The following is a 13,351-nucleotide window of genomic DNA, read 5'->3' as shown; positions in this document are numbered from 1 at the left end:
CTTAAACTACCATGCAGCATCTACAGATTTCCACTTTGAAAAAGTAAAATTCAAATGGAACCATAATAACATGGTTATCATGTTCCAAAAAGAGTAACCGTAGAATAAAAATTTAGAGAAAAATCATCAAATATGACAGGTCAGTATGAAACACCAAATAAAGACAGCATTTCACAGGCATCTGGCTGTTTACTTTGAATACTAATCCTAGCATGGGTCATCACAATTGAAAGGATATGGTTACCTGTTACTGTACTGCAGTGCACAGAAATAATAAATCCATTTTCATCCAAAAGTTGTCAGCTACTTTGCTGTACTTTAGCCTCACAAAGCATGTGGTAGTGCAGTTCCCTGGAAACAGCACCCAAACTCTCAAACCATGTGCAATTCCCCAAAGGACTGCAGCATCACTTCCACAGATTTAATTTATTCATTACAGAAGACCAGAGGAATCACCTTGTTATGCCTGCTGTGTTTCAGGGCTGGCCTAACTGGGGATTTAGTGCAGGTGTAAACATTTTCCTTCAACAGAGGCAACCCCACTTGGTGCAGACACTTATGTCCAGTGAAAGAGGGACAAATGGTTACACGTTTCCTACTGCTGCTTCCAGGATTACCCATGGCAACTTACAAAGCATGCTGGCACTGCTGGAGTGCAGAAAGTTGTCTCGAACAGTACAAATGTGTTTTCACTGCTAAAATACATACTATTTTTTGTTCTCTGTCAAAGCAATCCCTCCAATCAAACACTGCAACTTCTGTAAATTTATGACATCCAAGGTCCCTATTTTCACACTTAATAAATACCAGTGTCAAAGCCCTATCTGAGAGGCTACTGTGGTAGACCAGGTAAAACCAGCAAATTGTATTTTAGAAGTATTCCAGCCTTACAAAACTACCAAGACTGTGGTTATTACTGATAATTTCATGTATGTACCTCCTCCAGTACCATATCTTTGCCCAGGCTGCTAATTAGCAGCTTGCTGTCAAGGCAGAAGGAAGGAGTAGTTATCACAACAGCAGTTTGCAGAGAAGCAGAGTTATTTCCTGCCCATACTTACTATCACAGGCTGGTACTTTCCAACTTCAGTTTCTTTTCTGGTTAGAAACATCTTCTGAGTTAGCAGCATCTTTCTGAGTGAGCAATTGGCAACTTTACAGTGGAAGCCATAATTCTCACTTACCTTCTACACCACAAACCCACTCACTTTTAGAAGCTGACAACCAACACTTTCACCTATTTTGCAGCCAAGATTTAAAAAAAACTTGTTTGACACTGCCATCTCTCAGCTGGGTGTCCAACCTGGCATGTACACATACGACAACCAGTCTAAAGAAGGATGTATTTCTTTAAAAAAAAAAAAAAAAAAAAAAAAAAGCCCTTTAAAAATATCACTTAGGGTTGTTCAGGGTTAGGTTGTCCAAGAAACTGAGTGTCTTTGCCAGTGCCTACATATATTTCAGCTAATTAGGCAGCACTCCCTTTAGCATTGACATTACTGTTAATGCAGGTTTCTAAGACAACAAATACAGCTGTTTAGCTAGAAATAAAAGTGAACTGCCTGCCCACTCACCTATATCCCAGTGAAATCTCCTCTTATGGCAAACACAGGCCACACTCTTTAAACAAATCACAGTCATGCATGGAAGGAAAATGTTTCCTCTAAGAGCTGATCACTTTACTGTGAAACCATCAAATTGTGAAGGAAGCACACCCAGGCTGTCCTGCAGGCAGTGCAGGGTTGGAGACCATTGATGCCCTCATCAGCACCCCAGGTTTTCATGCTGCAGACACCTCACACGTATGAGGAAAGGCATATTTTCTTGACAGTCCCAAGCAAGGCACAAGAATTTAATTTAGTCCACAAGTAAACAACTGGAAATGAAAAAAAACGAGAGGAGAGGAGAGGAGAGGAGAGGAGAGGAGAGGAGAGGAGAGGAGAGGAGAGGAGAGGAGAGGAGAGGAGAGGAGAGGAGAGGAGAGGAGAGGAGAGGAGAGGAGAGGAGAGGAGAGGAGAGGAGAGGAGAGGAGAGGAGAGGAGAGGAGAGGAGAGGAGAGGAGAGGAGAGGAGAGGAGAGGAGAGGAGAGGAGAGGAGAGGAGAGGAGAGGAGAGGAGAGGAGAGGAGAGGAGAGGAGAGGAGAGGAGAGGAGAGGAGAGGAGAGGAGAGGAGAGGAGAGGAGAGGAGAGGAGAGGAGAGGAGAGGAGAGGAGAGGAGAGGAGAGGAGAGGAGAGGAGAGGAGGATTTATTAACAGATATGACATACTACCTTCAGTCAGACAGGACCCAAAAAATTGCCCTAAAACCAACACCCTACTCATTAAGGGTGAACAACTACTGCAAAGTTGCTGTTCTATTTCATAAACAGAGCTTTAGACTTCCATTATTATTTTAGCTACTGTAAACATGCCATCCCTTTCCACTAGTAACCAGCACCACTGTTCCACTTTCCCCTCCAAAGGAGAGACTTGCACAACTAGAAATCCCTACAGACCTGGAAGGCTTGCACATGGGTGTATTACAGCAACCTGGCCAAGGAAACAGAATACTGGGCTAAAAAGTTAAGAGACTTTGAAGCTTTTTGCCTCCAACCCACAACATGACGATTGTTTGGCACTTCAGCTCTGCTTCTTTTGCCCTCCTTCCCTCCCTGGGTCTCTCCCACCCACATCACCCTCAACAGGCACTCTCTCCAGCTTAAAAAGAGTTACAAAAAATGGTTTATAAGCAACCAAAGTCACAACCTTTATCTGCTGAGAAATCACTTCTTCTATCTCGTGACAGTAACAAGGTCTCAAGAGGGAACATGTGAGCTGAAAAAGAAAGGTCTTCCTTAGAAAATTCCTCAGCACAAGCACCACAAGTTAATGTCTTTTACTACCTTTGCCCTCCACTGGGCTTACAAACATCCTCTCCTGAGATTTTAATCACACAGTTTTGATGTTGCAACTACAGTTTAGAAGTAAAGAATATAAATCTTAATTTATATTCTGAAGTATAGATCCTGCATTTGAAGAGACACAACAAGGCTTTAGATACAGCCACAGTAACTCAAATTTCCCCCTATCCCTTTGTTATTTACAAATTTTAGGAAATGCCCTTAACCTCAGGATTCATAGACAGTGACAGGCAAGTACAAGGCAAGCATCACATTTTTACTTGCTGCATTCTTCACAGCATTTTGCTGAGGAAAGATTTGTGATTCCCTTCAAAGTTTGTCACCAGAAAAGGAGACGGAGGAAGGACATGGATACACTTGATTTTCCCCTTTTGCCCCATTCAGAACCATATAGGGTGAAAAATTCCAACCTGGAGTTTTCCTCATTTCTGACAATTGTTAAAAAAAAAAAAATATATATATAATTTGGAAAGGAATTCAGAATTCAAGTTTTGCCGCAAAAAATCACAGACAACTCTGTGTTTGTTTTTTGTTAATAAAGCATAATTTATGTTATTTAGAGACCAGGTGATGCTCCTGGCCATGTCACAGGAAGGACAGAAGACAGCACAGCCTCCAGGAACGGGACACTAGCCTGTTCTGAGTGTAACTCTGACACTGCTGGCAGCCTCAGAGCAAAAACATTGGAGTGAGCTTCAACACAGCAAGCCCAAATTTTTAGTCCCTTTATTTTGGAGATACCTAGAAATGTTACTTTAGAAAAAAATTCAAGACAGCAAAATTGTAAAAGTGGCAAACAGAATACTTGGGATCTTACACTTTACCTCCCTTTCCACATTTCTTTTTGAGACTCACAACCCCATTTTCCCCACTGGGTTCTAGGAGTAACTAAATGCACTCATGAGTAGAAAAAGTGCAAAAGGATCCTTCTTTCATTCAAAAATATTTTTGCTTTGTCACAGGACTTTATTAAACATGCACACATATGAATACTTAGATATCTATCACCAAATGAGTTAGTCTGAGAGTTATTGAACAGAAGAAAGTGAAAAATCTCATGAGAATTATTCTGGTTTCTGTAACATTTTTAAAGCACCTAATGCAAACCTTTAAATCTTTGTTCATTTGTCAGCTGAAAGAAAAGCAAAGACACTGATGAAGAACAATCTAGAATGAATCCGGAGAGTCAGAGCAGAGAACTCAACGTAACGAAATCTATGCTTTTAATTTCCAAGATCGAAGAGGAGGAAATCAATTACCCTTTAATCATACAAAATATGGGCTACTAACAATTCAAACAATGCTTTGAGTAGAGTTCAGTCACCCTTGTTATGAAAAACAAGGGTCATCCATTGAGACTTTCATTATTTAGGCAGAATTAAACTACTTATTAGAAACAAACAAAAAAAAAGGTACTTTAACATTCCTACAAAGTATATAAAAAACGGAATCATCAGAATTATTATGGATTACTCAGAAAGACATCTGGATTTACAGAGCTTTATCTCCAAGTTGTACTGCCATGAACTTGCTGTTTTGCTTCTGAAAGGATGAGATCAGGCAATCACTAAGCAGAAGTGACCCCCATGAGGCAATAAACTCATCTCCTCAAGACTGATTATTTCACTCATGCTGAACACCTTGTGTATTATTCCAGAGCACTGAGTTTGATGGAAATTTGTAATGCCCACCTCTCAGGGTCCTTTAGGGCAGGTAAGCAAACATATCCCTTATTGGAAATGTAACACTGCTAGACATTCAGGATCTCCTGTATCTGCTCTCCAACAACACAGAGGAATAAATTTCCAGTGAAATCCTTCGCAACCCCTAGCAGAATGTTATAAATCCAAACACTTCCCTCATCTTGATGGTGTTTCAGCATCTCCAGGCAATTAAATCAAGCTCTTCTTAGTGCAAAGACAGCTTCCTGGCATTTTAATCCATTTCTCAAGCTCCTGCTGATCACACGAAGCCCTGCAAGGTAGGACCAAGAACTCCCAATACACTTCTGCCTTTTATCCAAGCTTGGCACTTAAGGCATGCAAACAGAGTTTGGAGCTAAAACTACCTATGTTACTTCCAGACACAGATAATCAGAAGTAATCTATCTGCCACCTCCATGCACTCAAAGGAAACCCCACCTAAGTGCTCAGCCATGTTCCTACAGAAGACCCAACATGATGCAGTACCAACAGATTGATAGAATGGGAGCAACACCTAACACAATACTCCTGACACGTGAAGTCACTCTGGGTGTGGTGACAGGGCCATTTTGACACGGGGCCTTTGCACCAGACCTTATGAAGAGCTGGGTCACTACCAAGCCATAAATATTTTCAACACAAACAGCAAAACCAGGAGCAGTCTCAGCCTGACTCACTGAGTACATCTTGCCTAAAAAGGAGGGACAAAAAGCCCAATGATGTCATTTTCCAGAGGGAAACATGGCAAAGTTCAACAGATCAGGTCACCTCAAATGCAATTCTGCAAATCCAGCACAGTGTTGTACCTGGAAACAACTCTGAATGCTTCAATTGTGCAGGGCTGATGATTGCCTTCCATCTGCTGTGCTTTCTGACATGAGAAAGAAAATTATGCAAAAAATATTCTGAAGCACCAAATACAGCCTTAATACCAGCACCAGTAGCTGTTTCCTCACTGCTATGGTAGGACAGATATAGCTCCAAAATTAACTGCTCTTCACATCACAACATAGTACCTGCCTGCAAAATACTACATTTACCTAAAGGGATTAAACTTGTGGCCCTGAAGGAAATATGTCTAGGGAACCCCAGAATAGGAAGACAAAGAATATTAATGTTTTCAGGGTTAAATTTCTGCATAGTACTAGCACACTGTCTATGCTAGAGACCAGGCGAACCAAAATAACAAAAATTTCAATTTTAAAGCCTTGAAATTGCAGGAAACCCTATAGATCTTCATGCATATAATTTGTGCCTTGAACAGTAAGAATTCAAGAGAAAAAAATTACTTAGGACTGTTGGTGCATCTGATTAACTTCAGCCAACGTAACTACTGCTGCAGAGTGCCCAGGTGACCACAACTCCACAGCAGCAGCAGCATGATGCTGTATCTACTGTTTCCTGTATCCTGACTGCATTTTATTTCCTGCATAGAGAAAGTTAATCAAAACCCTCTTTATGATCACACACCCAAAAACAGAGCAACCTTGATTCCCTGAAATTCACCCTGTTTAACCCAAGGGACCGCAGACAGACCAAAAATGGGTTATTTCACATACTTCTTGTAGAAAGCAGCTTCACTATTCAGTGGGCTCCTGATGCCATGAATTGATTTTGTGCAGACTTTCTACCTCATCGTTCACTTCCTGGTAATACTTTAAAACATAGGTGATCCTATGTCTACCTGACATCTACCTGATCCTACTGAGCCAGTTGACAAGGATAAGTAGATGCAATAATCATTACTAACTATTTAATTGCAGGGTTTTGGTTTTCCAGAAATGCAGCTGGACATAAGACACTGTATTTCAGCTGCTGAAAAGTCTGCATCCTTTGAGCTTTTCCTGTTGATCAGCACCCTGAACACCAACAGTTAGAGGGGAGACCAACACACTATATTCTTCAGGAAATTCCAGTTTTCATTCCTTGGAAAGGATCCAAACAGATAGAATGTCAAATCTTTAAAAGGTCCATTCTGAACCTTATAGGTAAGATGTATCTTAATCCCTAAGACATCTTAAATTCCAAAACAGAATTCAGACTTCCAAATGTATTACTTAGTACCCTACTAAACATTTAGAGCACACTACTAGAACAAAACCAAGTAGCTAAGGTTACTAGAGCTACAGTATTACATATATAAGACATGGGTGTTCTCAAATACCCTGACTGCTCCCATTATCAGTTTTATGGATTCATAATTCTGCCCAGATGGACACTAATTTAAAAAAAAAGGAAAAAAAGAAAATAAAGGAAAAAAAGAAAAGAAAATAAAAAAAGAGAGGAGATCCAGCAACTTCTGCTAGCATCCAAAAATGAACAGCAGCAAATATGCCATGCCTTAGAAACTTAACTGCTTATTTTGGTAGGGCAGCAATGTTCTGGAAGGTATTTTGTGTGGGGGTTTTTTTGGGAGGGGTGATGGTGTTTGTTCTTTTCCTAGTTTTTAAAAAAAAATCTTGCCTCTTTACTTCAGCATTTCCAGTATGACTTTGATAATTTCAGCATGTACTCCCAAGCAGGACATGAAAAATCCCATAAGGTTTCATCTCTATTAAAATGAAAGAACAAACTAATAACCCAACTGATAAAAAAAGATGTGAAAGCTGTAATAAAAGGGAGTCTGTTATATTATCGATGTGGCATGGAATATCTGTCACACTCCAGCCAGAAGCTAACCTTCAACAGCTAGATGACAAATCCCTGAATACACCAGTGAGTGATGGAAAGCCTGACAGGCCATTAGTGACATCAGCATGAACAAGGTTCTAAGTAACAATCAAAACAGAATTTTAAATGAATCATCTTTAAAAGGCAAACAAAACCTACCAACCAAACAAAAAACCCAAACAAACAAACAAACAAACAAAAAAAAAAAAAAAAAAAATCACCTCAAAAAAAGCAAAAAAGACTCCCAAACAAATAAACAACAAACAAAAAAAAACCTCACAGGAAAAGGTATTAATCCTGGAGGGCTGCAGCCCTAGAGTTTAGTCCCAGATTGTCAGATCCTACAGGGACACTCCCACACTTGACTGTAGAAGTGACAGGATGGGATCCCAGCACACAAAACCCTTGGACAGGCAGAAACGCATTCCCAGCCCCTGGACAAAGCCACTGCATCCAGGAGTTTGCTCCACCTGTGGTTTCTCCCAAACCAGCCCATCCAGGAGCTACACATCAACTACACATCAAATGTCTACATGTATTTGATTGCAGAAATGTCTGCCAGACATTTCACAATGTCAGGCAAAACAAAAAAACATAAAAACAAAACAAAAGAAAATTATCTTTCACACTGGAATTTCTTTGCTATTTGCTCATCTTTATCCAGCTACAAATCTGAGGTTCAGTACCTCAGGGTATTTACCTGAGGGTAAACTGGTTAAATCACTTTGACTTCAAAGTATCTACTTTAACTCTGATTTAAATAATCTGTTTTGATCTTGCATTGTATCCACACTTTCTAAAACTTTTCCTGAAAAGAAATACAGATTCCTCCAGGTTGGAATGTTTGTGGTGGGGGGGTGGATTTTTTTTGACTGATTAGGAAGCTACTCTATAAACACTATTTTACTTTACTACTTGTAAGTTTCTTACATTAGTATCTTATTTTTCTCTTCAATATTTGACTATATACTTTTTAGTAAACACCTCATATTCATTAGCTGCAAAAGCTAATAACTTTATAAATAGGGCAAAAGAAATGGTGTATATAAGGTAAAAATAATAAAAAATGTATTTTTAATCTGAAATAAAATTCTTTTACCTTGAACAATCTCATTATAGGCCACATTACCCATAGTTGGTGAATTTAGTTGTATACATCCCTCAAGTTTTTCTCAGGACAGACGTGATTTTCATACCTTCTTGTTATTGGCAGATCAAAAGAAGTAGTCTCTCACCTTTGACTCCTCAACTCCCTGAATTAACTCCAAGAAAAGCCAAGAAGTCTGCTGGAAAGTGACTCCTGTCAAACCAGTTCTGTGCTGCAGTAAATTCTCTGCAGACACTTCTACCTACGCTGTGGATACACTTTCTTCAAAAGTTACAGATGCAAATATATCCTTCTTGAATATTGTAATTTAATTAAAAGTTACTATACTTTGTAAAAGGTAAGACCTAGTACTTTCAAATCCAAATTAATTCTCCTTTTAATTTTTCATTTTAACCTCGTTTTCCAAAAAATTTCTTCCCCCGTTCTTCATTGCTTTGCCCACATCATGTTTCCATCGCAGAGAACAGCATTTACTGTGTGCCACCTCACCTTCCCTTCTCTCAGGAAGCCTAAAGAATTCTTTCCAGGCCTTATTCATGAAGGCAGTGTGGCCCATGAATCATGCTACAGTCTTTTCTCACATGATGAGCCTCGAGGTTTGTGCACTGCTGCACAAACAAGTCCAGGCAACCTTCTGGCTTTGAGGATGAACTCTCCTGCTTCTGTTGCCCCCATGCCAAGTACACTCTCCTCTTCTCAACAGCTGTTCAAGCCCCAGAACACCCCCAGGACCATCAGGAAAGCAAGCATAAGAAACTCTTCCTGACAGGTAAGACCACTCTGCTGGCACCTGGAACAGGTTCCTGTCACACACATCAGTTTTCAGCTGCTGGCTAAAGCCTCATGTGCTGCACTCTACATGGCACTCACCTTCCTTTCAGGATCTCTATGACTTCTGCATTTTTCACCCACTACACGTCTCCATTATGGACTAGCCACAGTTCAAGAGATTGTTCAGACCTACCTAGTTATATTTTCTTACTCATTCTAAGTATATTCCAGTATGAATAAAGTCACGCTCCACCCAAACCCACCCTACTACTCTAAAAGCAGGGCACACTGTCACTGAAAGACAGAAGGACAAGGAAATGAAGTATCTGAAAATGTTACACAGTAGTATCAGGAACCACCAGAAATGAAACATTTCCCAGTTCAGGGCTTTGGCCAAAAGGTAATTTCAGAGCCTTACAGGCAGCCTGCCTGAAGAGACACACAGCACATCTGTCATTCTCTCAGGAGGAGAAATATTTTGCCACAGAAATGTTGCAATCAACAGCATTTCAGAGGGAAATGCACAACACCAGAGCAGTACTGTCCAGCTGGGTGACATGAACATCCAGCCAAGAATTCTTGGAGAGACATCACCCTTCCCAGCTAGGTGAATAATGGCATGAGTCATTATTTTGAAGTGCTTCATTTTGTACATTACACAAACAGGACATTACAGAAAACCCCATCACACAAGGGGATTTACAGTTTTGAACAAAGCTGTCCAAATGCTTATGTGACAGTCTTGAAACAAAGCAATTCCTCTCACCAAACCCCAGCATCAGCAAAAAATACCAATTTCTTCCTCCTTGGGATCACTTCTAGGAAATACACAAAAGGAGAGAGAATGGCCAAGTTATCACCAGTGAGTCTCATTTTATTATTGAGGGATTAGCAGTACTCAGGGAAAAGACACTGTTGGGAATCTTTGGCAGCTGATTTGAAGGGAACTGAAAAACAACAGGTTTCACCTGCTGATACAGCTCAAAAGGATATGGCCACTACAAATAAAACCCACCATGAATATAAAAGCAGCTGTGGATGTGCAGGTCCTGAAGCCCCACAGGTGATGTGCCACCCAGGCACAAAGGCAGACAAAAATCTCCGTGTTAACCACCTGAACCCAGACAGGACTGTGACTACTTCAATGACTTCTGAACTTCAGGAAAGTCTTTTACATCTGCTGCGCTGCCATTCCAACCCAGGCCATTCCAACTGAGTTGCCTGCCTTGCAACAGCACTCACTAGTACAGAGCAGACATGCACAAGTTAAGCCACAGAATCACACCTTGGGTTCATCTACAGTTTCTACCAAGCACCACTCCAAAAGCTCAGTGTTTTTTCCTAAGGGAGGTATTTAAACAATTCACTGACCCAGCAACAAGCATAGGGGAAAGAGCTCTTCTTAACTGGGAATGACAACATTATGGATCAGGGAATGTGCAGCACTCTGAAAAATGCTCATCTCCACAGAGGGGCAAGTCTCCACAGCCACCAGCAGCCCCTCAGTGCCACTACCTAAGCAGCTCTCCTGAGGCTTACTTTTCAAGTCTTCACCTGGTAGAAAAGAGGTACACTGTCCTATTCCTTGTGTGGCTATCCCAAAATCACTCAGCAGGACTTTCCATGATGGGCTATTGTGGATGTGTGCTCAAACACAAGCAGAGAAGAAGTATCTGCATGGTCTTACCAGCTACCACAGTTTTTCTCTTTCCCAATTTCACCAAAAGAAAGTGATGGTGATATTTCCCTTCCTATGTCTTTATCGCACATTCAAACATGAGATGGCCAAAAAAGACCTGACAGAAACTTTCCACTGAATGCAATCTCATAGGCATTTAAATTTTGTGGGCTTTCCCCCTTTTTGTTTACAATATCTTTGCCACAACATTTTACTTATTTTATCAGGCTCTGTAACATTTCATCACTACATTACAGCCCAGAGAGCCAATTCTATTAGAAAAAGGCATAAATAACCAAGAATCGCATCTCTTTGTGGATACAAGACTTCACTCTGTGCCAAGCAAAACGAAAGAACAGAGAGCCCACTCCCTCCCAGGGAGACCACAGCAAGCACTGGCAGACAAACTAATGCATAAAGGCAGAGAACCAGAGATTCCCCATGTCAATCCAAACCTCTCAGCCTCTAAAACCTGAATAAGAACTTATTCTGAGCTTTTAACAAAGACTCAAAAATGGATGAGACTTTTGGGGCCTTATAAATGAGCTGAGGAGGGAGGAGTCATTAATAAAAGCACCATGGAAGAAACAAGTGCTGTACAACACTTTTCATCATTTGAAGCATGTCCCTGCAAGAACTTCTGGATATTCACCCCTTTAGAACACAGGTCCAGTCCTGACTATACAAAAGCTTTGAATAAGGTAGACAGAAATTTTGGATGTGAAAAACAATTTCAAAGATTTCTACTGCTGCATATAAGAATCAGTAATTTCTATTCATTAGCCCAGCCAGAAGAGTTTCCTGATGTGAACAATTTTGGTTAAGAAGCTGCCATACCATTCTATTGCCTAAAGTCCACAGAATCTCAACCTTAAACTTCTGTTTTACAGTGCAGAAGCTTTGCCAAAAGCTAAATAAAGACGTGCCATGTGAAATCTGAATCAATTGAGATGAAAATAAACAGGACAGAAAGCTTAAGAAATCCTCCACGGTTTAAAAAATTAAGTGACCTGCAAGAGCCACAACATCCTGAGCTTACTAGAGCACGGCAAGCGGAGTGAAGTCATTTAGACGGAGAAGGGAGGCGTCAGGCTCAGGATCTCTAGAGAGCGTCTGACAGCCGCACAACAGCGAGCATTGCAAGAGGCACCAAAAATCGCTTCTGTTTCCATCCCACAACACACGACACGTAGTTTGCACTTCAAAAATACAGCACGGGCTGATGCGCGGGTGCCGTCCGACCATTTTTCCCCAAGGGCGTTTCAGACAATGGAGCGGGGGCCGGTCCGAGCGGCTGGCGGGGCCGGGGCGGGCCGCGGGGCCGGTCCGTGAGGGCGGCACACAACAGGTGCCGCTGCCGCGGCGAACCGGGCGCGGCGCCGGCCGGGCTGCGCCCCCCGGGGCTCCGGCCGCTCCCCCCGCCCCGCTCGACTCACCGAGGCCGCTGATGTCGTGCCGGAGCCCGGCGCGGCTCCGCTCCTCCGCTATCGCCCGCAGCATGTGCCGCAGGGAGCGGTCGGGCTCGCCGTCCGCCTCCCCGTCCCTCCGGGCGCAGGCCATGCTGCCGCCGCCGCCGATGAGCTCATGTCAGGCCGCCGCGGGGGCGGCGCCCGGCGCTCCCGACACAGGAACGGCCGGGAGCCCTCCCGGTCCCGCTGCCCCCTCGGGACGCTTCCTGGGGCCGCCGCCGGCCCCTCCAGGGACACCGCGATCGCTGCCACCGCCGCTGCCGGCCGCGCTCCGCCGCTTCCTGCTCCTGCGGCCGCCGGGCGGGAGCAGGGCCGGACCCGCCCGGACCCGCCCACAGGGCGGATCTGCCGCCGGCCGTCATCCCGGGAACCCGTCTGCGTCCCTGACAGTCCAACCGGCATCCCTGGAACCCATCGTGCATCCCTGACAGTCCAACCGGCATCCCGGGAAACCCATCGTGCATCCCTGACAATCCATCCTGCATCCCGGGAAACCCATCTGCATCCCTGACATCGGCCAGCATCCCGGGAAACCCATCTGCATCCCTGACAATCCAACCGGCATCCCTGGAACCCATCCTGCAACCCTGACAGTCCATTCTGCATCCCGGGAAACCCATCTACATCCCTGACAATCCACCCTGCATCCCGGGAAACCCATCCTGCATTCCTGACAATCCATCCTGCATCCCGGGAAACCCATCCTGCATCCTTGACAGTCCATCCTGCATCCCGGGAAACACATCCTGCATCCTTGACAGTCCATCCTGCATCCCGGGAAACCCATCCTGCATCCTGGGAACCCATCTTGCATCCCTGACAATCCATCCTGAATCCCGGGAAACACATCCTGCATCCTTGACAGTCCATTCTGCATCCCGGGAAACACATCCTGCATCCCCGACATCGGCCAGCATCACAGGAAACGCATCCTGCACCTCTGACAATCCGTCCTGCATCCCGCGAAACCCATCTGCATCACTGACAATACATCCTGCATCCCGGGAAACACATCCTGCATCCCGGGAACCCATCTGCATTCCTGGGAACCCA

General features: G+C 43.4%; 1 protein-coding gene across 2 annotated transcripts in view; it reads right to left on the bottom strand.

The window, feature by feature from the left end:
- KIAA0930 (KIAA0930 ortholog) overlaps positions 1-12,593 on the bottom strand; it is a 56,461-nt gene extending 43,868 nt beyond the window's left edge. For both annotated transcript variants that reach the window (XM_056482506.1, XM_056482507.1), the window contains exon 1: positions 12,266-12,593. In XM_056482506.1, the coding sequence (XP_056338481.1) occupies positions 12,266-12,389 (124 nt within the window). In that variant the 5' untranslated portion in view covers positions 12,390-12,593. The remainder of the gene's footprint in view (positions 1-12,265) is intronic.
- Between the last annotated feature and the right edge of the window lie 758 nt (positions 12,594-13,351).

Source organism: Oenanthe melanoleuca, chromosome 1A, assembly GCF_029582105.1.
Source record: "Oenanthe melanoleuca isolate GR-GAL-2019-014 chromosome 1A, OMel1.0, whole genome shotgun sequence".
Classification (NCBI taxonomy): domain Eukaryota; kingdom Metazoa; phylum Chordata; class Aves; order Passeriformes; family Muscicapidae; genus Oenanthe; species Oenanthe melanoleuca.
The sequence above is the reverse complement of the archived record's forward strand: the minus strand, read 5'-3'. Positions and strand labels throughout refer to the sequence as shown.